The sequence below is a fragment of the Cupressus sempervirens genome, chromosome 5 (assembly GCF_028749045.1).
Source record: "Cupressus sempervirens isolate cs-2001-9-10 chromosome 5, ASM2874904v1, whole genome shotgun sequence".
NCBI classification, from domain to species: Eukaryota; Viridiplantae; Streptophyta; class Pinopsida; order Cupressales; family Cupressaceae; genus Cupressus; species Cupressus sempervirens.
In genome coordinates, this window is record NC_143122.1 from 1,005,305,454 (window position 1) to 1,005,332,753 (window position 27,300).

Genomic DNA, 27,300 nt, shown 5'->3' on the forward strand with positions numbered 1-27,300 from the left:
GGCAACAGAGATGAAAAACATCTAGTTCCAAAAATACCAATTGTTAAAGATTGTTATCCTTTCTTTTCAAATCATCTTTATCAATCAAACTGGCTTCTTATTACTAGCATCAATTGTTCACATGCTTCTCCCATGTATCAAAAAAAAATTCATGTTGCAATCTCTCCCCCATTGACACCAATGATAAAGGTTTCAACAACCATCTATCATTGCATCCTATCAACTTTTACAACAACTATCTCTGACCTGCTCAAGTTTCCAAGGACACTATTCAAAACAACATCTATCAAGATTCCTAGATGACTCTGTCCATCATAGATACTCCCCCATACAAGAAGCATTAGCATTCAGTCCATACAAACAATAGTTCTCTGATACCAATTGTTAGAAATAATAGTCCACCAAGATAACTGGTGGGCGAGGGCAGGGGGAGATGAATCAATTATCCAACTAAAAAAATTATCAACCTTGATTAATCTTAACCACATAACCAAAGTAAATAGAAATCATAACAAGATGCACACACACAATTACACCAAATTTGTCAATTAGGGAAACCCTTGATCAAAGGGAAAACCCCAGTAGGAACGATGCCCACAAAGATACATACAAAGATACATACATACATACATACATACATATATGTATATGTATATGTATATGTATATGTATATGTATATGTATATGTATATATATATTCCTTGCTAGAGAATAGACCCTATTAGGAGTCTATAAACACATTTAGTACATAAGAGTTCCTACTAGGAGACTTTGAGTCCTTGTAAGAAGATTCCAACCCTATTAGGAGTTGTAGAAGGTATGAGGATCCACTGTCCAAATAGCTTTTGGAGCAAGACTACTGACCTTTACTGTCCAACTGATCTCTCAACTATTCCTTGCAGAATAATTGTTCATATTGTGCTTTATCCTCTTTCCTCTGTCCTATCAACCAGACCAATCACTGTCAGACCTTGTAGACTAGTTCACAAAGCTCAGATCCAAAAATCAAACCTTGGATCTCAAAATAAAACCTTAGCAATGAATTTTTCGCCAACTTCGATGTGCTATGCTTATCTTCGCATATCAACCTGATTACTCAACTTTCATATCTTTTCTCCTCTTTCTGCTCTTCTTTCTTACTTGTATAACAAAGAAAAATGTCCTTCCTTTATACCGAGCCCATAAAACAATTCCCTTGAGTTGGCTATTACACCTTCTGAATTAATTATTATTGGACCTCATTAAGAACTCATTTTACTTAGCAATAACATCAATCTTTCACCTTGTAGCTTGAATAACTTTAAGTACATGTAATATTATGATGATCATCTCTAGCATGTCTTCTATAGGCCTTTAACCTTGCTTCTCAAAATAACAACTCTGCTAAGACATATAACAAGTTTACCAGAACATGCTTCTATAAACTCATCTCTGAACATTCTTCACCAAAGCTTGCATAACTTCTTCCAGACTTAATAATTTTTGCACTTGAGGTTAGCTGCATATACTATACACTTGGTAGTATCTCCCATTAACCTCGCTAGTGAAAATACTCAATGATCTGACCATACCAACTTAGTCTTTACCATTGTTCTTCTATCAAACACCACAGTTTTCTATGTTGACATCAATGACAAACATAGTCATGAATGTAACATATCATCATGATAACAATCTAATCATGTTTCTACAATACTCCCCCATAGGAATATCATCTGCATTCATGCTTCTAACAATTGAGCCCCAACTGAGTGAAAATAATGTTGGAAGTTCAAGGACAATACTTGTCCTGGCAAAGTATGTGAGAAGGAATCATTGACTTGAACAAATTATTGGAGATAAAAGTGTTGGACTCATGACAAGAAGTAAGTTGAAGGAAAATACTTGTTTAATTATTGAGATTGAACCAAGCACTATGAAAGTTGTACTTGACAATGAAGATTGGATAGATACTATAAATGAAGAGATTAATCAAATTGAGAAAAACAACACATGGGAATTGGTGTTGAGACCTACTGACAAGAATGTTATTGGAAGAAAATGGATTTGTAGAAACAAACTAGATGAGAATAGTGAGGTTATAAGGAACAAAGTCAAATTAGTTTGTGAAGGTTATGCCTAAGAATAAGGAATTGACTATGGTGAGACCTTTGTGCCTGTACAAATATTGGAAGGATTCATAAGTCTATTGGCATATGCAACTTACAAGAAGTTCACAATATATCAAATGGATACTAAGTTTGCATTTTTGAATGGAATACTTGAAGAACAAGTATATATAGAACAACAAGAAGGATTTAATGAGCTAGATCAAAAGCACCTAGTTTACAAGTTGAAAAAAACATTGGATCAACTAAAGCAGGCACCAAGAGCATGGTATGAAAGGTTGCATTCATGCGTGATTAAGATTGGATTGTGAGAACAAGTGAAAATAGTAATCTATATTTGAAGAGTGAAGCTGAAAACATGGTATTGATTACTGAAATATTTGTGGATGATATCATATTTGGTGGGAATAATTTGTTATGCAATTCATTTTTCAATCAAATGAGCAAGGACTTTGAAATGCCTATGTTTGGTGAGATCAAGTTCTTCATTGGATTACAACTTCATCATACAAAAGATGCTATATATGTGACTCAATCTAGGTACATTAAGGAGAACTTGAATAGATTTGGTATAGACGAGTCAAGACTAGTTGGTACAACTATGGTGATTGAATGCAAACTATATAAGGAGGATATTCATGCTGAAGTGAATGAAACATAATACATATCAATGATTGGAAAGTTACAATATGTTGTGCATAGTAGAATTGATATTACACACATAGATGGTATTGTTGTAAGTTTTTCCTCTAATCCCAAGGAAACAAAAATGAATGCTATTAAAAGGATATTCAGATATTTGAAAGGAAAAAAAGACTTTGAATTATGGTGAAAAGGGGGAGAGGCAGACATAGTAGAGAACCTGTTGAAGACTGAGATGATAGAGATGAAGATGTTGATGTTTGGTATTGGATGTTATGTTTCATAATATGTTTCCATAAATGCCAAAGAGACAGATTTTTGGACACAACTGATGTTGATTAAGTAAAAGGGAGATTGTTGAACATAAGTAAAGTTGATGAAGATGAAGGCCAGAACAGAGATGGAAAGTATCTATGAAAGAATCATATTAGTTGTTATATTGTCATTGATGTCAAGCTATTTGGCATGCTACTAAATCAAGTAAGTTGCAATCATCTGAAGGATTTGATGTTGGATAAAGAAGTTGAAGTCAAAGTATGAAGATGGGATGTTAAGTATGTGAATCTAGATGGGCAACTGATGAATCAGTCTATGATAGTATAATGCTAGTTTCATTGTTTTTCATGATTTAATGAAGCACTAAGATCATGTATAAGAAAGTAAGTTTGGTCAATAAGAGAAGGAATAATGTTGGAGAGTGAAAAGATAAGGTATACCAAGCTGGAGATAGTTGTCGTTAAATGAAGAGGATGAAAGTTGATAAAAGTGAAGAGAGTATTGACTGAGCAAGAAAAGTGTTAACCGAGTACAATAATAAGCATGTATGAAGAAAATTGACAAAAGAGGAACATCGTTGGGTAAATGAAGAACAATTTGGGAATGAATGATTAAGGGACAACATAATGTGAAGATTAAGACTATTCTAGAAGATTCTGAGATAAGGACAAGTTTGTTAGAGATATCTATGGTTGGAGAAATTCAAAGAAGATTTGAGAACAAATTTGAGATCAAAGAAAAGGTACAAGTTCCAAGAAGAAGATACAGTTGGAAATATTTGTAATTCACCACAAATACAATGAATTTGAGATCATATGGAGTAGATTAATTCATGAGATGAAGAGGAAAAAATATGCCTATATAAGGAAAACAAGAATGTAAATGTTATTGGTTCAATGAAGAAAAGGTTTGATGCAAAGGAGTTGAAGGTAATCCTATTGAATAGATCAAAAGTGCGAGTAGAAATGGAGTGAACGGTTAAGTGTGATGGCCAATCAGTGAGAAGAGATATTGAGCATAATGGAGATATGAACAAGAAAAGTGAGTTGGATTCTTATCAGATCATTTGACTGTTACTCTCTAACCATTGTAATGGAAAATTTCCTAACTAAGTGAACATAATAGTTTTAATTTGTAAATCCATTTGTATGGTGAGATTTCATTGAATGTTTGTAAGCCATTTAGACATGTCACTCATTGAAGGGTGATAAGGTCTAGATGATCTTTTGTGAAAATTCCCTAACAAGGTCATAGCTAACAGCGTGTTTGTAATCTTTAACAGGGTTGGCTCTTAACCTAGCTCACTTCAAAAGAGTGAAAACATTTTGGGTGAATAATCCCTAATGATTTTTACCCTAATTGGGTTTCCAAGTTAAAAAGTGGATGTTTTGCATGTTATTTACTTTTACATGTTGAAACAATTTATGTTTCTATAAGTCAATGAAAGTTGTTGGCATTTGGTATTGCAAGTGAAATATGTTTGATGCATATGAAATATTAAGTTTTTGTGATTACTGAGTTGATTATTTGATAAGTATAAGTTGTTATAACTGCAATGAATTGTTTGAAAGGGCACGAGGATAATTGATTCACCTCCTTAGTTATCTAACACTAAATTGTTAGATTTCCTGATGCCAATGGAAAAAATGGCTTGATTAAACATTGATCACAACTGGAGAGATATTATCCCATATCTTGTCAGCAATGTTATTAGAGTTATGGTTTCTTGGGCTATCATTTTGTTATTCCATATCATATTACATTGAGAGTTGGTTTTGTGAAGACAATCAAGAAAATTGGTGGGATTCAAGACATTAGGCTGACAAACAAGAGTAAGGGTACTATGTTTCCTCACCACATATAATTTCATCACTTTTCACTCACCAAAGGAGGGTGGTCACATTTGATCAAGATTCTTGAGCCCTACAATATGAGGGTAAGTGTTTCAAGATGCAGTCATACATGGACACTCAAGGATGTGCATATGTGTTGAGTTTTTAAATGGTAAAGGATTTCTCAAGTCTCTTGCCTTTCACCAACTTGTGGCAAAAAAACATTGAAGGATACCAAAAGTGATTGGAGGAGAGAAGGGCTCACAAACTTCATTTGTCTGAACAAGAATTTGTAAATGAGGTTCAATTGGGAATGCATGGGGAATTTCTAAGCTATGACACCAAAGCAAGGGAGGAAAATTGTGCATGAGACCAATTTCTATATTTCACCAAAATGAGACATCACAAATGCAATAGCATTTGATGTTGTAAGGAAAAGTATGAGGTTGCATGGCAGCGAGGTTGAATAGGTGCATGTGGCACTAAAAGGTGCTTACTATAGCAAGTATTATGCTACCTTAGCTATTTAGCCTCTAAAAGATGTAGAGAGGAGAGCTGACATATCTGATATCGACCCAGGATTAAGGGAGTATGATATTACAAAAGGTTGCAGATATTTGTGGTGTCTAGGCAACTGCATGGAACATGGAGTCTTCTAGGTTTTATTATGTCATGACCAAGAAAGAAGAGAGGAAAAAGTGATATCTTGAACTAAGAAAATAAACCCATTTTTTAAAGTATAATAATAAATTGTGCATAGAATTGGAGACATGAGTTGATTTATTGCAACAAAGAATAAATAGTTTGGAAAGAGTTTTGTCACTTGGTACTATTGTATCATCTACATCAGCAAGGAAGTCAGGATATGGCCACTTCCCCTCATCCTTTTGCTTTGGATATGCTTGAAGAGAGAGAATATTTAGTTGAGGCTTCTAAAGTTTAATTGTATCATAAAATTGATGATTTGGAGAGGTCCATCATCAGGGGCTGAGAAAATTTTGATAAGAGAAAGAAAGGCATAGTACAATTAATGTTGTATCTTTTGAATGAGAAGGTTAATGAAAAGTTCATAGGAATTCATGCTTCCTACATATTTTTTTAAGTCATTCATAACTTTGACAAAGGACAAATAAGTGACAAGGCCACTGTATGACAGATAATCCAAAGAGAAGATGAAATGAGATAAATCAATCTATGATCAAAGCATCATAAAGCGAGCCCTTTGAAAATCCAACATACTTTCCAATTTGTAAATACCTTGCTAGATTTTATAATGTTGTATAATAACATTGAAGGTAGGTTTAGATAATTACAAAGAAGTTTTAAAGTGATGAAAAAACCCTTATGCCTTCAATTTTGTATAACAATGGTAAGATAAAGTCATTACATGTATGGAAAGATGAAGCTAAAGAAAGTTTGGAAGCTGCAATTGAAGAAGTTTGTGATGTCATGGATAAGGGATTGTTTGAAGAAAACATGGATAAAGTAATTGTAGCTGGATTGTTCTTTGATAGTTTTGAAAATGAGGTAAATTGAGTTTTTCTAAGTATACTCCATATAGAAGAAAGTTTGATGAATTAATGACATTCGATTGGCCAATAAATGTATGCTAGGAAATAATGCACTTCAACAAATAACAATTTTGTCAATATTGCATCATTTTGAAATAGGTACCACTATCACTTGCAACTCAGACACTCAGGGTCCACCACCAAGTCTACATTAAAAGGAACATGACTATGCAAGTACATAGCATCTTCTATCAAGAAGTTGCAACTCTCATCGATGTCATTATATTATTTTTGAAATCTCTTGTAAGATTTTGACATGTGTCCATCTCTCAGTCTATGGTTTGTTGCTACACTTGTTCCTATAAAAGGGTAATCAAGACCATAGATGAGGGTCAAAATTTTGATGTTTCAAGATATGTTTCTTAAAGTTTGTTAGTCCAATGTAAAAGTTAATGAATATTCTAATGAAATAGTAAAAATATCATTTAAAAAGGTCTTGAATGAGTTAAAGTTTCTTCTAGCAGGTTTTTAGAGTCTTTTTGTTTGACATATTTTTTCATAGCAATTGATTCTATTAATGAAAATTGTAAAGGGACTTTCTATTTCATTCCTCTTTTGTTGCATATTTTACATGTTTTGATGTGATTGGAACAAGTTTTTCAATTATTCTTAGTGCAATGTTGTGATGTATGTACCTATCTCGTGCTTTAATTCAAGGAATTAATTAAAATGCTTTGATTTAGAGTACAATTGCTCAAACTACTATTCTAGGATCTTAAAAGTAGGACACGATTGGAAGTTACTAGTTTAATTAATGCAAAACAATCTAAAGTATTAGACCATTGAGCTATTTTCTTTTGATTGTGGTATAATATGGAGGATTTTAATGACTCTACATGACCCAATGGATAAAGCACTCATCTAGTTAGGTATCTATATTATTATTCTTGTCACATTTTGCATAAAATCTTTTATAATAACTAGAACCTCCATTGTTTTATGTTTTATTATTGAGGAAATTGATTAAATTGGTATTATACTCCACTTTTGACTTATGTTCAACATGTAGTTAGCTGATATCTAAAATTTCTCAAATTGTGTAGAGGATTTTATGAGACATCAATTATGAATGACCTTTGAAGTACTAACTAACTGTAGAAAATTGATGAAAGGTCGTAGATGCACCCATCTTGATTTTGCAGAGCCAAAAGTGAATAAGATTTTACAAAGAGCAACTTGTTAGTTGGTCCAAGTCCATTTGAAAGCTAGTTATATGAGTTAGCTACTCCTTAGGCTCTTAGATAGGCAGCTTAATAACATTTTACACATATAAACCATGTCAAACTAGGAACCGACAGAGTGCTTGCCTTATTTTGTTAGGAAGACCTCCGTAGGATGATGTTTGAGTTAATCATGATTGTTGAATGAATATTATGTCTGTTATAAAGGATGGCAGAACGATCAGCTCAATTCCTTTGAAGAAGGAAGGGTAATAACATAAGTGTAGTGAGGACTTACACCTTAGGAGATCAAACTATTTTAGATGAGAAGCTAAAGGGGTTTGTAGAAGATGGTTGAGAATCTTTTGAGGTTGTACAATCACTAAAGGATTTGATGAATGGATCTAAACTAGTGGAGCCAAAGGTTGATGATAATCAAATGGCATTGTAGCAACACGTTATTGAAGTTGTATCAAATGAGCAATAGGGTCTTGTATGTAAATCAAAGGCAAAGAAGTTGCTAAGAAATTATTGATGTGGAATCAAGAAGTAAAAGAAGCATACATTGATTGCTAGTTGTAGAAGAGAGGGAAAAAAATGGTGCGAATTGGATAAGCAAACAAAAGGTTGTGGAAGCAATAACAAAGGAGCATCCGATGATGGATGGTATATGCATAGACTTATGGATTTGGATAGTCGACACAACTATTTGTAGAATATGTACCTTGCAAATGAGGAGGACATGTAGATCAAGAATGACCAATATGGGATTTATGTGTTGAATCATATTTGATGTTCATAAATTCCTATTATGGAACATCTATTCACTTGAGGTGTCTGTACAAGAGCATCCTTGGGTCATTGGCAATATTGCATCATCCAAAAAGATTCCCTTTTGGTTTGCCTATATTTTGTTCTAGTTGGGCAATTTTTAGTGTTCTAAGTAGTGATCGATCTAGTTGGCTTGTTATCTTATGTGATCCTTATGATGTGATCTAGGCATCACAAATATCCTATCTCTAGCTTCGCATCTCGATCCAATATTTCTAGATAAAGTTATCTTATGATTGATTTAGTCCTATATTGGTTTCATGTTCTAAGAATCAGGCAAGTAGTTTATATTGTGCCCTCATCGGACTGTGGGTGAGAAGCCCCAACTATAGCCCTTTTTTTCCAAGTTGGGCAAGCATATTATTGTTGGGTCCTTTGTTTTCTTACGTTACTGGAGCATGAGCGTGAACTTTAGGCATATGCTTCTCTCATTGATTGATCGACCCAAATGCCTAACTGGTCTCATCAAACCTACTATTATATAGGCAATCCAAATAATCCCATCTCACCAAGGGTTTAGGTATCTTGTTGAATATATGTAATTTACACTTGCAGGCCAACTTGATGTAAATTGATCATTATTCCTCATTGTTGGTGGCATTTTTTGCTTTGTTTTGTCATTTCTATTGTGGTGTTTCTAGGTGCAAGGTTGGTTGTCTCCTTTGAGAATTTCTCCCCCCTTGACTATGTCATTATGTGTCATCAACAAGAAGGTCAAATCATTTATAGATAGTTTATAAAATAAAAGATGAACGTATCTTACCATGCCACCAATGTGAAATTTACTTGCTCCATTTTGACTTTTAGTATTAGGTATGCCAAACAATCATCAAGATCCCATATTTTATTCTTCTTACCATATGTGTATTTTCAAGCGAAAGGTCTCTCAAAATTTAGATTATCAACAAATAAATTTGCATTAAAAAAAGGTTTATCAACATGCCAAAATTTCATATCAAGCCCAATGAAATTGCACTCATGGATTTTTTTCCTAAGTGCTATCATTATGTTGAATCTTCATGATATTAACGCTTCTAAAATAATCAAACAGTTCTTTATAACTACCAAATCCTTCATGTCCTCCAAGGTAACTTGATTTCAAATTGCAATCCTTTGAGAACTCATTAATTTCTTCAATTATTTGTTCGCCCTCAAAATTTGTATCATTTTCTTATTCCTTAAGATGCGGCTGTAACCAGTGACTGATTCTATAATTTGCCAAGAGGAAGGTGAGTTAAACTCAACTCAATATTAAGGTCATCAACTTCTTCCTTCTTTTATGTTTAATGCACCAAAAGTTTCTTTTGTAAACGTAATAGCATAGTACCTATCTGAAAGAAAATGCAACCAATCTGATTTCATTATTTCTAAGGTACATATCATAGTTTGTGAATTTGATAGAGTAGCCGTGACCCTTAAACCTTTTTACTCTCGTCAACTTGAACTTTCCAAAGGTCTTCAAAGAAATGATGTGGGCTATCAAACATGTTAAAATTTGCACAACCTTTCTCTAGTGACCAACATTTGGTTCTTCAATACTTGTAATTCACTAGGCCTTTGATCAAAATTAGCCAAAAGATTTGGCCCTTCACACAACCAAATTTTTGAGTTATTTTCATTTGCGTTTTAGAAAACAACTACCTCTCAATGTTGCACTAGTGATTGCATTAAATAGATGTTAGGAGTGTTATCTTAAAATTTCATGCCTTCAACTTTGTGGGAATCATATGTTCAAAATTAGATCTTTTAGGAAGACTCGTATACTCCTCTTCACTTGCACGTGCACTTAAAAAATTAACCTCAACATTAGTCAGTGATAAGTTCAAATTTAGCATGATTCAAGCTATGAAAATGTCTAGAAGGGAAATTTTGCAATATTCTTGTGCGTAGCATTCTTCTTATTATTGGGAAATTTCGAGCATTCATCAACATTTGACTCATCCTATTAATGACAACTTAAGTATTCATTTCGCTCTTGTTTCCTCTTGTATTTTCTCTCTCCTTCGGCGGGTTCTGATTCTCCCTCCAATAAATTAGCTTCTTTATTCTCATGTCGGTGACTAGGGTTGGAAATTCCATTGCTTGAGGACAATAAATTTCTTCTTTTTAGTTCATTTTTTATGTCATCATTCTTCCTTGCAATGGAAAAACTCCTTCACTGGTTGCTAGGAGATGTCTTGGAGTAAGTTTGATCTTTGGTACTAAAGAATCTAGCTTTCACTTTCCTAAGTATATTCTCTTCTTTCTTGACCACCTGATGTAGTTTCTAAGGCCCATTTCACTTGAATGCTGAATGCTCTAATTCTAGTAACTTGAAATATCCCACAAAAGAAAGTTGGTCATCTGATCTATCCCACATTTTTTATACCAATCATCAATTTTAGTGGCCTCCTATGCAGTCAATTTTTTTCCTTTTTTGTATTCTTATCAATACTCCAAGATATGATTGACATCTTCATCGTTCGATAAGAATTTAGGTTGCCAATCCATGTTATCTCTCATAAAAGCTGGCAAGAACCTTGCTCGAATGTTCTGCTATAATATAAACCATTGCCGTCCAATCATTGCACACTAGCACATACTATCATGCATTTGAATATTCTGCAACACATTTTGGTTCCCCGACAGGCTGGTAGGAAGTGTAGCTTTGATAACATTGCAAAATTCTAATCTGAATTTCTTTTCCTCAACCTCCAAACTTGCTGATTTTTGTTTGCTAATAGTCAAATAAGCAATTGACATGCACACTTATTTTTGCTTTTTTTAAAATTTATAATTCATAAATTGCTTATTAGATATTAAACTTTTTAACTCCTTATAAATGACTTAATAACATTTTACTTTTTGGACTAAGATAAACTCACTTTATATAAATAAAATACTCAACAACATAATTAATCAATACAAGTTGCCAGTGAAATATTAGTTTAGAAAACATTAATTAATTAAAGTAATGTGTATAATTTTATTTACACATTAAAAAATAAGGGGTCTAAGAGCAAGACATGCAAGATGGTTGTTTTGTTTCTATGAAAGGTATAACTGTGAATGTAAAAGTCATATTTGCAGAAGTGATTTAGGAGATTTTCCTTGGCAATTGTGAGGTTGGGAAAAGATATAATAGTGCAATACTCCTTCAAATCTTTAAAATTCACATAATTTGAAAAGTGTAAGGCAGATAGAAGAATGAAAGATGCTGCAAAAAGAACGAAAATCAATACAAATGCACAAATAGTGTATTGTGTAGTTCCTCCATAATTCAGAGTCCAATATTTCACAAAATGATGCACCAAAAATCAGTAAAGGTTTTGTTAACACATGCCTATTACATAAACCTTCCGTTGATTCATGCAACACAATCCTTCCAAAACAAAATAAGGCTTAGTTATCACACATGCATGGATCATCAAGAAAAATCTGACAGCAAGAAATACAATTTAATTGAATGACAGCTAAAATAATTTGAACTTCGATAAATAATTTAAGCTCGTCCCCTATAAAATATTTTAAATTACCTATAACAGTATCTCAAAATTCAAAGAACAACACAATTTCTCTGCCTATGTAGAGAAGGATGACAACCAATACTTTCAGGATTTGGACGGATAATCCTGAAAATGAAGAAAGATCTGTCTCCACACGAATATAAGAGTATCCACCAGTGCACTACAATCCATAAATATATCAGCAAGCATAATGAATCACCATTGACGTGACTTATGAGATGTGGGATATATACAATTCAAATATGAATAATATCATGGGAGGAATTCTTCCAATTCGTCCACAAGAATGCAAGTAACTCCCTTTCCTGATATAGTCAATTTTTTTGTAGAGAGAACATACCTTCTTTCTTGACATATACTCAAGCCTAATCATGGCTTTAGAATCTACAAAATGATGGGTAGTGAATCATTAACGAGGGCAATAGTTGGAATCTACAGCATCCCTTTTGTATATTAGACATATACCTTATTTCACATCTAGCAAAATAATAATGGTAAGATTACCAGTAAAATGATAATAATAGGCCAGCTTTCTAGTATGGCTGTAGCTGCTAATTATATAACAAAATGATTGAAAATTAAAAATTACAAAGAGAATGAAAAGATAGATTTGCAAAGGTCCACCTCAATCAAGAAAACAACTGTTAAACCTGGCATATTGGACTGCTGGCACCTTCATTTTGAGAGGAAAGCAGCGTCATCAGGGCTACGACAACTGTTCGCATGGTAGGTCTTAACTCAGGGTTCTCTTGTGTGCATGCCATAGCAAGTTGTATCATCTACAGGTCATACAATTTTAGCAATTAGGGAAAGCTCAAAGCCTTATGCCTCTTGTTATAATGCTTTCTGCTACTCAATTCATTATTTATTGGCCCACAATTCTCAGGAAGAGGCTCACATATATAACAGAAGATACTCAAATAAAAATGAAACTGAACTTAATAAAATTAGGAAAGGAATTGCCAGCACAACATAGTGGCATACCTTTTCAACTTCATCAATTGGATAGTCATCTTCTAGTGCTGAATCAACAAGACTACGAAGCTTCTCTTTGCTGCCAGATTCTTTTATAACTCTATCAAACTGAAGGATGCAGTGTTATTCTTAATAAATATAGAACCTCATTACAAGTGTATTTGAATGAACTAACCTTGCAAAGAACAGTACAACTGACAGACAACTACTAGAACAGAACAATTAGCCATAAATCCATAGTTCCCTACATCGAATCAAGGTGAAACTGACAGACAACTACCACCCATACAAGAGGTTAATGATGAAATGATACATCTTGGGATTTGGGGCTACAATAGGAATAACTTATAATAGGAAAAAATTATATAGACAAGCTGTTGTTGTTCCTCTACATAACATATTTGGTGATGCAATTTAAAATCAATTATAATTTATTTTGTTTAAATTTCATGTCGTGTCACATATCTCTATGTAGGCAGTGGTAGGTAGTGCTTATTAGATAAATAAGAGGAACATGCGGCTTCTGTCAAAAGCCATAGCATGTTAAATCTAAACAAATATGTCTAATAAGTAACTTGTTTGGAAGATACCCATTCTTCTATAAATAGGGGTTTACTTCTCTCGATGCATCAAACTTATTTTTATATAATTTCATATTATTTTGTAATGTCCCCATTTTTAGCAGGTCTCTACAATTGGCTAGTGACATTCATCACACGACCCTCGTGAGCTGACAATGAGATTTAAGGATGTCAGTTGTAGACTTGCTATTTTAGTAATTCTAATTTGGACAGTTGCCATATTTGGCAATGCAATTGATGGTGCTGGTAGTTGGTCATCTTCTGCATTGGATGGTGCTATTTAGTTGATGGGTTAATATTTATTAATTAATTAATGAGGTTTCATTATTATAGAGGCACTTTAAGTTATTTAATGTTATGAAGTTTAGTTGTGAAGATGAAGCTTCTTATGTGAATAAGTGTGAAGGTTGGTGCCAATTTGTGTTATAAATATGAGGCCATTTGTGAGAGAAAAGCATCCAATTGCTTATCACTTTTTATTTGTCTCTTGTGAGGCTTTCTAAGTTTATGAATTTCAATCCATTGCTGAAGTACAATGGATTTGGGTTGAGTTTTTGTTGCTTTCTCCCACTGTGGCTTGAGAAACAATTTACTTCTAAGGAATTCGGTGACGGTGGGATCTACGTCCATTATTGTTATTTGCCTTGATATTTTTTGTGAGGGCTTGATTCTAAGTTGTTCATTTAATCCATTGCTAAGGTGCTATGGATTAAAGTCCGAGAATTGACATTCTGAAATTTGGAGTCTTCCTTACTGTGATGACTGCTTCTGGAAGACATTTTTGGTGATGGGAATCAGTGAATTTATATTTCTTTCATCAAATAAAACTCGCCCGCAATTCAATTTTGTCTTTGCATTTCAAAGGCTAGAAATGTTGAGCACTAGCATTGTCATTTTTAGCTGAAGTTTGGCATCCAAAGTCTACAATTGCCCATGCCACATTTTCTGCCCTGGTCACGGGTTACTGTTGTGTGCATTGGGGTTTAAATTGCCTTACCCAGCTGACTGTTTACACGCCTAATTTGGGCATTTTTTTCTATGCATTCATGTGCCAGTATTGGCTGCTAGACCAACTGTTGAATTGGATGAACAACCTGTGATTGGCATCCATCATCCACATGCCTAAGGAAGATATTTTGAGCGGCTACCACAGTGCTTTTACACAGCTGAGGAAAGAATAAAGAGCCAGGAAATTCTGCTATTGGTCGAACACTAGAAGGAGCTTTACTAGGTGATTTTTAAAACAATTACTGTAATTCTCTAATGTTGCCAAAACCATAGTTGAATATCACTGGCAAGGAGAATTCTGAATTTTGGCATTTAGCATTATTAGTGTATATGAGTTTTAGTTTCTAGATTTGATTGTGTAGTTTTTTACCATCAACGTTTCTTCTTGTTCTCTGGCATCTTGATGATGGATCATGTAGTATGATCTGAAATGTTGATGGTAAAAAACTACACACAATCAACTCTAGAAACTAAAACTCATATTCATGGATTGTGGAAATCTCATAGATCTGATTACTAGTTTATGTCAAATTTTGCTCTTCAGCATTTGATTTATATATCTCTCAAAAATTCAAAAAAAGAAAATATATTCAATACACAAGAAAAATTCAAAGAAAAAAAAGAGACTATTTCATCAACTTATCCAATTTAGCTAGTTAGGACCAATCGAGCTCTTTATAGTGGTATCAAAGCAGTTTCTTGCTAGTCTATAAGGAATCGGGTCTTAGTGTTGTTGTGACTAGTGCACTTTTCAGTGATTGATTACTCAATTATATGGCTCAAAGATTTATTTTGGGTATGCATTATACCCGCAAAGGTCACACTTCTCCACCTAGGGATGGAGAGTCAGATATACAATATACTTTGGGTGAAAGGAGTGTTGACAATCTAGGCGGATCAGCTCATATGGGTTATAGGGATGCTGGCATTGGTTTCGAGATTGATAGGGAAGCCAAAGAGACATTAAGGGACTTGGCAACTAGACAACACCATGTTGTTGAGATGTTCCAGCAACTTACGGACACACTGCAACATATTGCACTCCCTAGAGCTTAGAGTAGGGAGTGAGGTGTTCGAGATGCTTCTATTAGTTCTCAAAAGTTCAAAGTTGGCAATAGGACTAGAGCTGAAAATTGGAGCAGGTTAGCTCACGAGGTCAATGGGACTGGACACACTGGCACATAGTATAGGCCACAAAGGCCCACATTTCTGAGACTAGAGGAAAATGTGGTCAATAATGAGACTGAGGCAGCACCATTTGCAGATTACATGGTGGTACACTTTGCAAAGTGAGATGCTCTTCCCTAGGCAATCAAGCAATACCTGATTTTGGATAGATTCATTACGTAGAAGCAGGAGCATTCTAGACAGAGGCTTGCACCTAAGAGGTAGAGGACTCAACAGATTGATTTACATGAGGTGGCTACTAAAATGACACTGGAGCACTTCGATGGTAGTGGGAGAGTGATGGCTCGAGCTTGGGTGCATAAGCTTGACACTTACTTGACATTGCATCCTATGACTAAGGAGGATGTTATCAAATTTGGGGTACTGCATCTGGGCAAAGTAGCCCATGACTAGTGGTACCATGGGTTAGTCTCCTTGCGACATGATCAGAGAACTTCGTATCAAGAGTTTGTGGATAGATTGATCAAGAGACTTGATAAGAAGGATCATGAGGTGTACTTTAGAGAGTTGTCTCAACTGAGGCAGTTTAGTGAATTGGAGACTTACATCAATGAGTTTCAAAGGCTCTCAGTGATGGTGTACGATATATTTGAGAGGAGGTGAGTGATGTTTATGGAGGGATTGTTTGAGCCACTCTGTAGGTGGGTTAAGTTATTGGACCCATCTACCCTACAGGAGGCTATGAGGAAAGTGAGAGATTTGGAGTCATCTTCTGGAAGCAAGTTTGCTTCGAAGTCTTCTACCCCCTACCTATTGATGAGGAGCACCAACCAATATGGAGGACAAGGGGAAATCAGCTGGGAAGATTGATGATGGTTCTCGAGAGGATCTAAGGAGGAGAGAGTTTTTCTTTTGGTGCAAGGGGCCTTTCTCTAAAGGTCACACAATGAAGCTGAAAGGAGCAGTGAATCGTGCTATGTGGGTTTACTATGATAAGATCGAGGCTAAGTCATCACAGCAGCTTGAGGATTTTGATGGAGATGATCAAAGTGGTAGTAGAGTGTATCTGGTAATGAGTGTTTACAATCTCTTATTTGACCCACATGTTCAGGACTTACACTGGGTGCAGAGTTTGTTTGTGCATAACTTGGATTTTTGGCAGGAGTGAAGGAGAGTATGAGATCTTGTATGGAGTTGTCTCCTAGCGATACTTTGACTTTTACATCATTAGTAAAGGTACTAAGGACTATATTAAAGATTATCTTGTTGGTCCTGATGATGTTATTGGCATGTAGTTGGTTTAGTGAGGACAAAGATATTGCGTTTTTCTTTGTGTGCGATCCTATTGCTTGAGGGCAAGCAGTCTTAGGGAGGGAGGACTGTAATGTCTCCATTTTTTGCAGGTCTTTGGAGTTGGCTAGGTCAATTCATCATCGTGACCCTCAAGAGTTGACATGAGATTTGAGGGTCTCAATTGTAGACTTTCTATTTTTAGTGAGTCTAATTTGGGCAGTTGCCATATTTGGCACTGCAGTTCGTGGTGCTGGAAATCGGCCATCTTCTACATTTGATGGTGCTATTTAGTTGATGGGTTCATATTGATTAATTAATTAATGAGGCTTCATTATTATAGAGGCACTATTTAATGCTATAAAGTGGGATTGTGAAGATGAAGCTTCTTAAGCAAAAAGTGTGAAGAAGAAGCTAAGTGCCAATTTGTGTTATAAATATGAGCTCATTTGTGAGAGAAAAGCATCCAATTGTTGTTTCTTTTTATTTGACTCTTGTGATGGTATTTGAGTTTGTGAGTTTCAATCCATTGCTGAAGTATAATGGATTTGGACTGAGTTTTTGTTGCTTTTTCTTACTGTGGCTTGAGAAGCAATTTACTTCTGAGGAATTTGGTGATGGTGGGATGTGCATCTATTATTTTTATTTGCCTTGATATTTTCTGTGAAGTTTTGATTCTAAGTTGTTCATTAATCCACAGCTGAGATATTGTGGATTAAAATCTGAGAATTGGCATTCTGAAATTCAGAGTCTTCCTTAGTATGATGACTGTTTCTGGAAGACATTTTTGGTGTTGGGAGTTGGTGAATTTATATTTCTTTCATCAAATACAACTGGCCTGCAATTAAATTTTCTCTCTGCATTTCAAAGCCTAGAAGCACTGAGCACTAGCATTGTCATTTCTAGCTGAAGTTTGGTGTCCAAAGTCAACAGTTGCCCATGCCACATTTTCTGCCCTGGTTTTGGCTTACTGCTATGCGCAATAGGGGTTTAATTGCTCTACCCAGCTGACTGTTTACATGCCTAATTTGGGTGCTTTTTTGTATGCATTGCTAGACCTGCTGTTTATTTGGACAAAACCTGTGATTGGCATCCATCATCCACGTGCCTAAGGGAGATATTTTGAGCAGCTAACATAGTGCTTTCAGACAGCAGAGGAAAGAGTAAAGAGCCAGCAAATTTTGCTATTGGTTGAACACCAGAAGGAGCTTTACGAGGTTTTCTTAAAATAATTATTGCAATTTTCTGATGTTGCTAAAGCCATAGTTGAATATCAATGGCAAAGAGGATTCTGAATTTTGGCATTTAGCATTATTAGTGTATGTCAAATTTTTCTCTTCAGTATTTGATTTATATATCTCTCAAAAAATCAAAACAATTAACATATTCAAAGCACAGAAAATAATACAAAATTCAAAAAAAACTAATAAAGGCCATTTCATCAAACTATCCAATTCAGCCAGGCAGTCTCTTTACATATTTTTAGTACATCTTGCATTGCTTTCTAGATTTGCAGTTGCAATCTGTTGTCCTCAATTATGTATTCAAAAAATTAAACCCTACGCAATTTTTCATTAATCATTGTTCAAATTGTCTAAGTTAGGTATTCTTAATGATGTTTTGCAAAGGCAATCGATTATCCCTTGTATTAGCCTAAGTTTTTCATCCTACAGATGTCATTTGCAGAGATATCCGTCGAGTTTTCCTTCGTTTTCCTTGCAAAATTGGGCTTTTATTTCCTGACTACAAGTGCTTGATTTTTGGGAACCTCTAATCCTTGTTTGATTTTTCTTGGCTGATTTGTTTGTTTTTCATTTTCTTTTCATCCTAGGTCTCTTGCTTTTTCAACCCATCATTTCAAGCTATCACAGACATAATCTCTATCTATATTTTAAAAGAAAAATTATGAATTACTTTACCTGCAAACGGGAGTTATAAAGCCCAACTGCAAATCATAGTTCTTTGTTTAAAAGCTTGCAATATGAAGTCAAAAGTCCACCGAAGGCTTCTTTAGTCATTAAATGGGATTTTTGTGAGCCATTACTTATTTTTTTGAGAAGCATTTGTAATGGGGAAATTAAAACCCACCATTGCATTTATAATAACTTTTTTGGAAGTAAAGGCATGTTGATGCATGTTTTATAACCCACCAAACAGTAGAACAAAATACCGAGGTATCTTTGTCATGTCCCCACTCTAGCTCAGTCTAACAGAGACATGTGAGTCAACTTATTATGGGGTCTTGTAGGCTGACAGGGTTGGATAGAGACCCAGTATGGTTATTCAGTGTTGGGGACTTGGTTTTCTGGTGGGTATTGATCAGTTGGGTGACGTTCCTTGTTTTTAGGAGGCAGTTCCTACATTTATGGGGTTCATTCCTATTTTTTAGGAGATATGATCATGCCCAGGGCTGGGTTTCCATGAGATGACCCTTTGGGTTCAGTTTCAGAGGGATAGGGCTTGTTTCCTAAATTTTAGGAGCATCCCTAGATTTTAGGGATGAGACTGCCAGTGGATCCTTGATTTCCGACTTCAGTCACAGAAAGGTGACAGGATGATTTTATGGTTTGTGATTTCAGTTGGGCAGTTTGTGGCTATTTGGGTTATATTTTTAATATTTCCTAAGTTAGCGTTTAATATTTAAATAAGGCTAAGTTAATAGCCATTTTGGAGTAATAAGAGAATTTTGGCCTCATCTGGATGCGTATCCCATGTTATGATAGCTCGTTGGAAAGGTCTTGAAATTCTCTAAATCTTCTTCTTTGGTCTCAGGGCAATTCAGTGAGCGGATTTATTACTATGGTGGAAAAGGTCATTTTCTAGTGACATGGTCACTTTAAAATAAGATTTAATTCATTTTTATAGCCAACGCCAATTGGGGGTCACTTTAGGGTTCGAATTGCTTTGCAAGGGGTTATAAGGAGATAGGCGCCATTTCTCATGATCATGCATATTTTTCAAACACTTCTTTTCAGATTTGCTCTGCTTGAGCGATTTGCATTCTGGGACGCAAACCCCAGAGTAATTGCTGGCTGAGACGTAACCCTCAGCAACATTGGGTATTGGTTTGTCAGTAGTTTCAACAGTATTCAGGAGGAAGGTAGACGCCACTTCAGCTTGGGCCTACAGTTGTTTTGTTATGGGAGGTGAATTCTAGCAGCCATACACTGCCATTTCTTGCAGCCGTACTCTGTCATTTGCAGCACTTGGATACATAGAAAAATCGGTTACTCAGCAGCAGATTCTTGCATCTTATCAGCCCGTTTTCATTAGCCAGTTGTGGCGTCATTGTTAGAGGAAATGTACTGGATCTTTTATTTGGCTCTATAATTCCGAGATCTGCTTGGTACGATTTGTATCAACTCTGACTTTACTGCATATTGTTATTTATTTTCAGACTCTTTTCTTTCCATTTGCTACTTCTCATTTCTATGTGGAATAATCATCAAAAACTCAAAAACAAACTCACTCTTCTGCATTTTCGTCTAGTTCTACAAGAAAACATTAATAAACAGGAAAAAACGAAAAAATAAAATAAATCTACAGCAGATTTGCAACAGAGATCCATCAGGGATCTTTCAGTGGTATTAGAGCTTACATCCTGCCAGCCTGTAGGGTTTGTGTGAAATTATTACAACAGTTTTTGGCTTCTGGGTAGTTGATAAAAGTTTTTGATAAATCATTTCAGCATCTGGGTAGTCACTAGTTGGTGGATTGAATACAAATCTATGCATCCTGGTGGAGAAATACACAGATTCTACGCGCGCAGGAGAAACCAGTGGCAAGCAGAGGCCGCCAGAGACGCATAGATACCAGCTATGGGTGAGGCACAAGGTGCTGCTGGCGACGGCATGCCTATAGAGGCAGAAGAAAGAGAGATGGTGCGGACCCTATTCACTACTCAGCCCAGGATCGCTCAGGCTCTAGACAGGTTACAGGATACCTTGGAGCGTTTGGAGATGGGTGGACATAGAGGCAGGCAAAGTAGATCAGTTTCAGTGGCTGGTAGTCAGCGTAGCCATCAGTCCCATTCTTCAGTTGGGAGCTCTCTTCATTCCAATAGGAGGCATTGCCATCGTACACCTACTACGAATAGGCCATTGCTTCCCCAATTCATACCAGGTGAACGGCCAATGTAGGTGGAACCACCAGAAGTGGGGTTTCAGAAGTCAGTTTTGACGGCCACAGCTGAGTGGAGAGCTCTACCTCCTGAGGTTAGGGACGTCTTCCCTCTTCCCCAGTATTGTGCACAGCGTAGAGATACAACCAGGTTCAGGGGAGATCGTGGTAATAGACTACCACAACAGCAGCAGAATTATGACCTCAATAGAGCTACTGGGAAGATTACATTGGCCCCATATAATGGCTCAGGAGACACTAGTGCACGAGCTTGGGTCCACAAGCTGGACATATACCTTTCATTGAGGCCCATGCCTGAGCGTGAGGCTATTCAGTTTGCTGTGTTGCATTTAGGAGGGGATTGCCTATGATTGGTGGCACCATGGATTGGTCACCCAAGATCACGCCTTAGTTCACTCCTATGCTGAGTTCACCGAGCGACTCATTGCATGATTTGACCATAAGGATGCAGAACTTTATTATAGGGAGTTGGCTCACCTTAAACAAACTGGTCATGCAGAAGCCTATATTAATGAGTTCCAGCATATTGCAGTTATGGTACCGGATATGCCCCAGAAACGTAGTGTGATGTTGTTCATTGAGGGTTTGCAGGATAGACTAAAAGGATTGGTACGTGCTTTCCAACCAGCTACTCTTAAGGAGGCTATTGATGTGACATTGAGATTGGATATTGTTCCCACTTCTTATCAGGCAGATAAGAAACCATTTAGAGATTCACGGCCTGCACAGAAGGCCAATACGACACAGAACAAAGGAGGGACCTCATCTAAAACTCCTTGGATGAATCAGGAGACGAGGAATGAATTGAGGAGGAAAAAGTTGTGTTTTTCCTGCAAAGAACCATGGGAACCAGGACACCGTTGAATGGGTAAAGGAAAGGTTCATTTGATTGAGGTGACTTCTGAGTTAGGAGATGAGGAGGTTCCTGATACTGATATTGAGGATAATACAGAGGATGTTGAGCATTTTCCAACACAGTTGGAGTTAGACACCGTTGAGCCTATGGCATCAGCTAAAGTAGCTATGGCTACCCTCTCCAGTTATCCTAAGTTTCATGCCTTCTGGTTGAAAGGTACACTTAAGGGTAAGCAGATCACCAGTTTGGCAGACACAGGTGCTACGCATAATTTTATTGATCAAAAATTAGTTGAGAGGCGTGGCTTATAGTACGAGGAGTTTGGTGGTTTTGGAGTGAAGGTGGCTGATGGTGCCATTTTGGGTTGTACCAAGCGGATTCCACAGCTTAGTATTCAGATGGGAGATTATACTTTGACTGATGACTTCCATGTGCTTCCTATAGAAGATTATGATGTGGTTTTGGGCATGCAGTGGTTACAGGGTATTGGGCGTTACATTATTGATCACCACCGTATGCAGTTAGAGTTTCTTTCTAGCGGGCAAAAGGTGATTTTGAGGGCAGCGTCAGATGGTGGACCCAGGGAGGCACTTAGCATAATGGAGAGTCGGTCTCTATTTGCTAAGCTTTCCAAATGTGAGTTTGGATTGGGGGAGGTGTTATATTTGGGACATGTGATCAGTGCTGAGGGGGTGAAGGTGCATGAAGAGAAGATTCAGACGATTCAGAATTGGCTTGTCCCTCGGAACATTACTGAGTTACGAGGGTTCCTTGGATCGTGTGCTTATTATAGAAGATTTGTGAAGGGTTTCTCACAGCTGGTAGCACCTTTGACAGATCTCACAAAGAAAGGATCGTTCAGATGGACAGAACAAGCACAGGGGGTCTTTGATAGACTCAAGGAGGTTATGAGTACTTGCCCCGTTTTGGCACTACCTGAGCGCCGGGCTTGGGTATAGGAGCGATGTTGATGCATAATAGACACCCCATTGCCTATGAGAGCAGGAAGTTGCAAAACAATGAAAAGTTGTACTCTACCTATGATAAGGAAATGTTGGCTATTATGCATGCGTTAGCCAAGTTCAGACAGTATCTTGTTGGCAGTAAATTTGTGGTGAGAACAAACCATAACAGTCTGAAGTATTTCCTAAATCAAACAGAGCTCAATGATCGACAACAAAAATGGGTTAGCAAAATTCAGGCTTATGACTTTGATATCGAATTCATAAAGGGGAAGAATAATACTGTGGCTGATGCACTCTCTAGGAAACCTTCATTGGCTGCCCTATGTTCATTGAGCAAGATTTCAGCAGATTGGAAGGCTCAACTTTTAGTTGAATACTCCAAAGATCAGCATGCTTGTGAGATTATGGAGGGATTGATAGTGGATGACAGATACAGTGTGGTAGATGATATTATCTACTATAAAGACAGGGTTTACCTTGTTCCGGGTTCTCAGTTGAAGGAACAAATTTTGCATGCTCTCCATGATATTCCTACAGCCGGACACCCAGGATATGGTAAGACTTACAGGGCGGTACATGAGAGATTCTCTTGGAAGGGTCTTAAAGATGATGTTTTACACCATGTCCGTGAGTGTATGACTTGTCAACAGAACAAGTCGGAGCATACCTACCCAGCGGGATTATTGCAGCCCTTGCCTATACTAGAATAGAAGTCGACAAGGATCTCCATGGATTTCATTACAAGTCTTCCTCAGGTTCAGGGGAAAGATTGCATCTATGTTGTTGTGGATAGGCTAACGAAGTATGCCCACTTCTTTCCCATTGCATTAGATTTTACAGCATTGCAGGTGGCTGAGTTGTTCTTCAGGGAGGTGTTTAGACTTCATGGTCTTCCCAAGACCATTGTGAGTGATAGGGACAGCAGATTCATGAGTTCCTTCTGGCAGGAACTTTTTACACTAGCTGGTACTTTGTTAACACCTAGTACTAGTTACCACCCTCAAACGGATGGGCAGACAGAAATAGTTAACAAATGGGTTGAGGGATATTTGCGTAACTATGTGTTAGGGCAGCAAAAAGCATGGGTGCGTTGGCTGCATTTGGGCGAATATTGTTATAATACTACGCATCATATGTCCATTGGCATGACGCCTTTCAAAGCTCTCTATGGATATGAGGCATTATCTTTCACTGATTTGGCATTTGGTGACAGTAGAGTTTCCTTGGCTTAGGATTGGTTACAAGAGAACCAGGATGTCATGAGATCTCTTAGGGAGAATTTGCAGCGGGCCCAAAATTAGCAAAAGATGTACGCTGACAGGCACAGGATTGAGAGGGCATTTGAGGTGGATGATATGGTCTTTCTGCGTTTACAACCATATTGACAGAGCACCCTAAAAAGGGGGGGAGTTGAGAAGCTCAAACCACATTTATGGTCCATACAGGATACTCAGGCGAGTGGGAGAGGTTGCATATGAGGTTGAGTTACCACATGGCAGCAAAGTTCATAATGTATTTCATGTATCTTGCCTGACAAAGGCCCTTGGACAGCATATTATAGTTTCACCCGAATTACCTCCTATGGATGAGGAAGGTAAATTGATTTTGGTCCTTGATGAGATTCTTGAGGTGAGGGAACGACGGCTGAGAAGCTGGGTGATTCGAGAGTATTTGGTTCAATGGAGAGATCTTCCCATAGAGGATGCCACCTGGGAGGGTGAGAGCATTTTACAGCATCCTGCATTACAGTTGCTTGTGGGCAAGCATCTCCGAGAGGGGAGGACTGTCATATCCCCACTCTAGCTTAGTCTAATAGAGACATGTGAGTTAGCTTATTATGGGGTCTTGTAGGCTGACAGGGTTGGATAGAGACCCAGTATGGTTATTCAGTGTTGGGGACTTGGTTTTCTGGTGGGTATTGATCAGTTGGGTGACGTTCCTTGTTTTTAGGAGGCAGTTCCTACATTTATGGGGTTCATTCCTATTTTTTAGGAGATATGATCATGCCCAGGGCTGGGTTTCCATGAGATGACCCTTTGGGTTCAGTTTCAGAGGGTTAGGGCTTGTTTCCTAAATTTTAGGAGCATCCCTAGATTTTAGGGATGAGACTGCCAGTGGATCCTTGATTTCCGACTTCAGTCACAGACAGGTGACAGGATGATTTTATGGTTTGTGATGTTAGTTGGGCAGTTTGTGGCTATTTGGGTTATATTTTTAATATTTCCTAAGTTAGCGTTTAATATTTAAATAAGGCTAAGTTAATAGCCATTTTGGAGTAATAAGAGAATTTTGGCCTCATCTGGATGCGTATCACATGTTATGATAGCTCGCTGGAAAGGTCTTGAAATTCTCTAAATCTTCCTCTTTGGTCTCAGGGCAATTCGGTGAGCGGGTTTATTACTATGGTGGAAAAGGTCATTTTCTAGTGACATGGTCACTTTAAAATAAGATTTAATTCATTTTTATAGCCAATGCCAATTGGGGGTCACTTTAGGGTTCGAATTGCTTTGCAAGGGGTTATAAGGAGATGGGCGCCATTTCTCATGATCATGCATATTTTTCAAACACTTCTTTTTAGATTTGCTCTGCTTGAGCGATTTGCATTCTGGGACGCAAACCCCAGGGTAATTGCTGGCTGGGACGTAACCCTCAGCAGCATTGGGTATTGGTTTGTCAGTAGTTTCAACAGTATTCAGGAGGAAGGTAGACGCCACTTCAACTTGGGCCTACAGTTGTTTTGTTGGGCATGTTCTTTGGCGTATGGGAGGTAAATTCTAGCAGCCGTACACTGCCATTTCTTGCAGCCGTACTCTGTCATTTGCAGCACTTGGATACATAAAAAAATCGGTTACTCAGCAGCAGATTCTTGCATCTTATCAGCCCGTTTTCATCAGCCAGTTGTGGCGTCATTGTTAGAGGAAATGTACTGGATCTTTTATTTGGCTCTATAATTCAGAGATCTGCCTGGTACGATTTGTATCAACTCTGACTTTACTGCATATTGTTATTTATTTTCAGACTCTTTTCTTGCCATTGGCTACTTCTCATTTCTATGTGGAATAATCATCAAAAACACAAAAAAAAACAAACTCTTCTGCATTTCCGTCTAGTTCTACAAGAAAACATTAATAAACAGGAAAAAACAAAAAAATAAAATAAATCTACAGCAGATTTGCAACAGAGATCCATCAGGGATCTTTCAATCTTATTCTTTATTGAACAAAATCTTGTGTATGCTAAGATTGCAAGGTCATACAATAACTACAAGGTTCCTTCTATGTCAGGTCTTGAATGTGGATAAGCTTGGTGGTTGATGTGATTTACTGATGATCACATGGGGCCTTACGTTTATTTTCTCAAATTCAATTCAAGTCCTATTCGATGTGGTACTTTATTGAGCAAGTGGTGGGAGAAGTCAATAGGATAGATTGTGCTGATGATCACATGGAGCCTTTGGACATATGCAGAAAGTTGGGATTTGTTCCATTGCTAACTGATAAGAAGGTTACACAATTGGATAAGATGAAGGTTCCAGTTGTTGGGGAATTGAATAATATTCACATGCAATTGGCTTTTGACCCTCATGTTCAAAGCTGGATTGATATATCCGTTGTGGATACTTCTGAAGGATATGAAATGCTTCTAAGTAGAGATTGGGCAAGGAAATTCAATGGATACATTGAGACTGATTTTTCACACGAGGCTTCCATAGAAGGGAATCCCAAATCAGGTAAGGATAGAAAGCATGCAAAGGCTCTAGTTATTGATTACTGAATATGGAGAAGATAATGAGATCATGTTCATAGAAACAAGTTTGAGATCATATGTTCCCAAAACAGGAGAGATTCTAATGTTACAAAGGTATAATCAAGGAGGATGTCCTAATGTGATTCCCACATTACACTAAAGCACCTGTTGATAATAATGTAGAACCACTGTTAAATGAAGGAATGCTCGAGAACTTCAGGAACTTTGTCCTTAAAAAGTGTTAAACAAGAAATTGAATTGGGTAAAGATGACTCCATTCAGAATTGTCGCTACCCAATTAGTGCAGAATACAAAACACTTTTCATTCAGAGATGTCATGCACCATGTGTAAGGCTGCAATTGCACAAGTATCAATAATCATCCTGCAAGTGTTAGTAGCAGAAAATATGGAAGAAGTGATTAATTCATCCCATGTGAAAATTTTAGAGCCACAACATGAAGGAATTAAAGAAGGTGAAACGAGGCGAGAAATATAACAGAAAAATCAAGGAATCAAAGGTCAAACCATCCAAAGAGTACACAAATGACCAAGTTTGGACTCTCTTTTGATGGATCCAAGTCAAAGAAAGGAAGTGTAGCTGGTGTTGAACTCATCAGCCTGACTAGAGTAACTTATTTGGTAGTGCATAGATTGCAATTTCCATGTACAAACAATGTTGTTGA

General features: G+C 36.9%; 1 protein-coding gene across 3 annotated transcripts in view; it reads right to left on the minus strand.

Annotated features, from left to right (window-relative positions):
- Nucleotides 1-11,873: 11,873 nt before the first annotated feature.
- The window catches only part of LOC149559324 (chitin elicitor receptor kinase 1-like), a 272,912-nt gene continuing 257,485 nt past the window's right edge, over nt 11,874-27,300 (minus strand). For all 3 annotated transcript variants that reach the window (XM_089833256.1, XM_089833255.1, XM_089833254.1), the window contains 2 exons: nt 12,911-13,009; nt 11,874-12,705 (listed from right to left, as the gene is read on the minus strand). In XM_089833256.1, the coding sequence (XP_089689382.1) occupies nt 12,571-12,705; nt 12,911-13,009 (234 nt within the window). In that variant the 3' untranslated portion in view covers nt 11,874-12,570. The remainder of the gene's footprint in view (nt 12,706-12,910; nt 13,010-27,300) is intronic.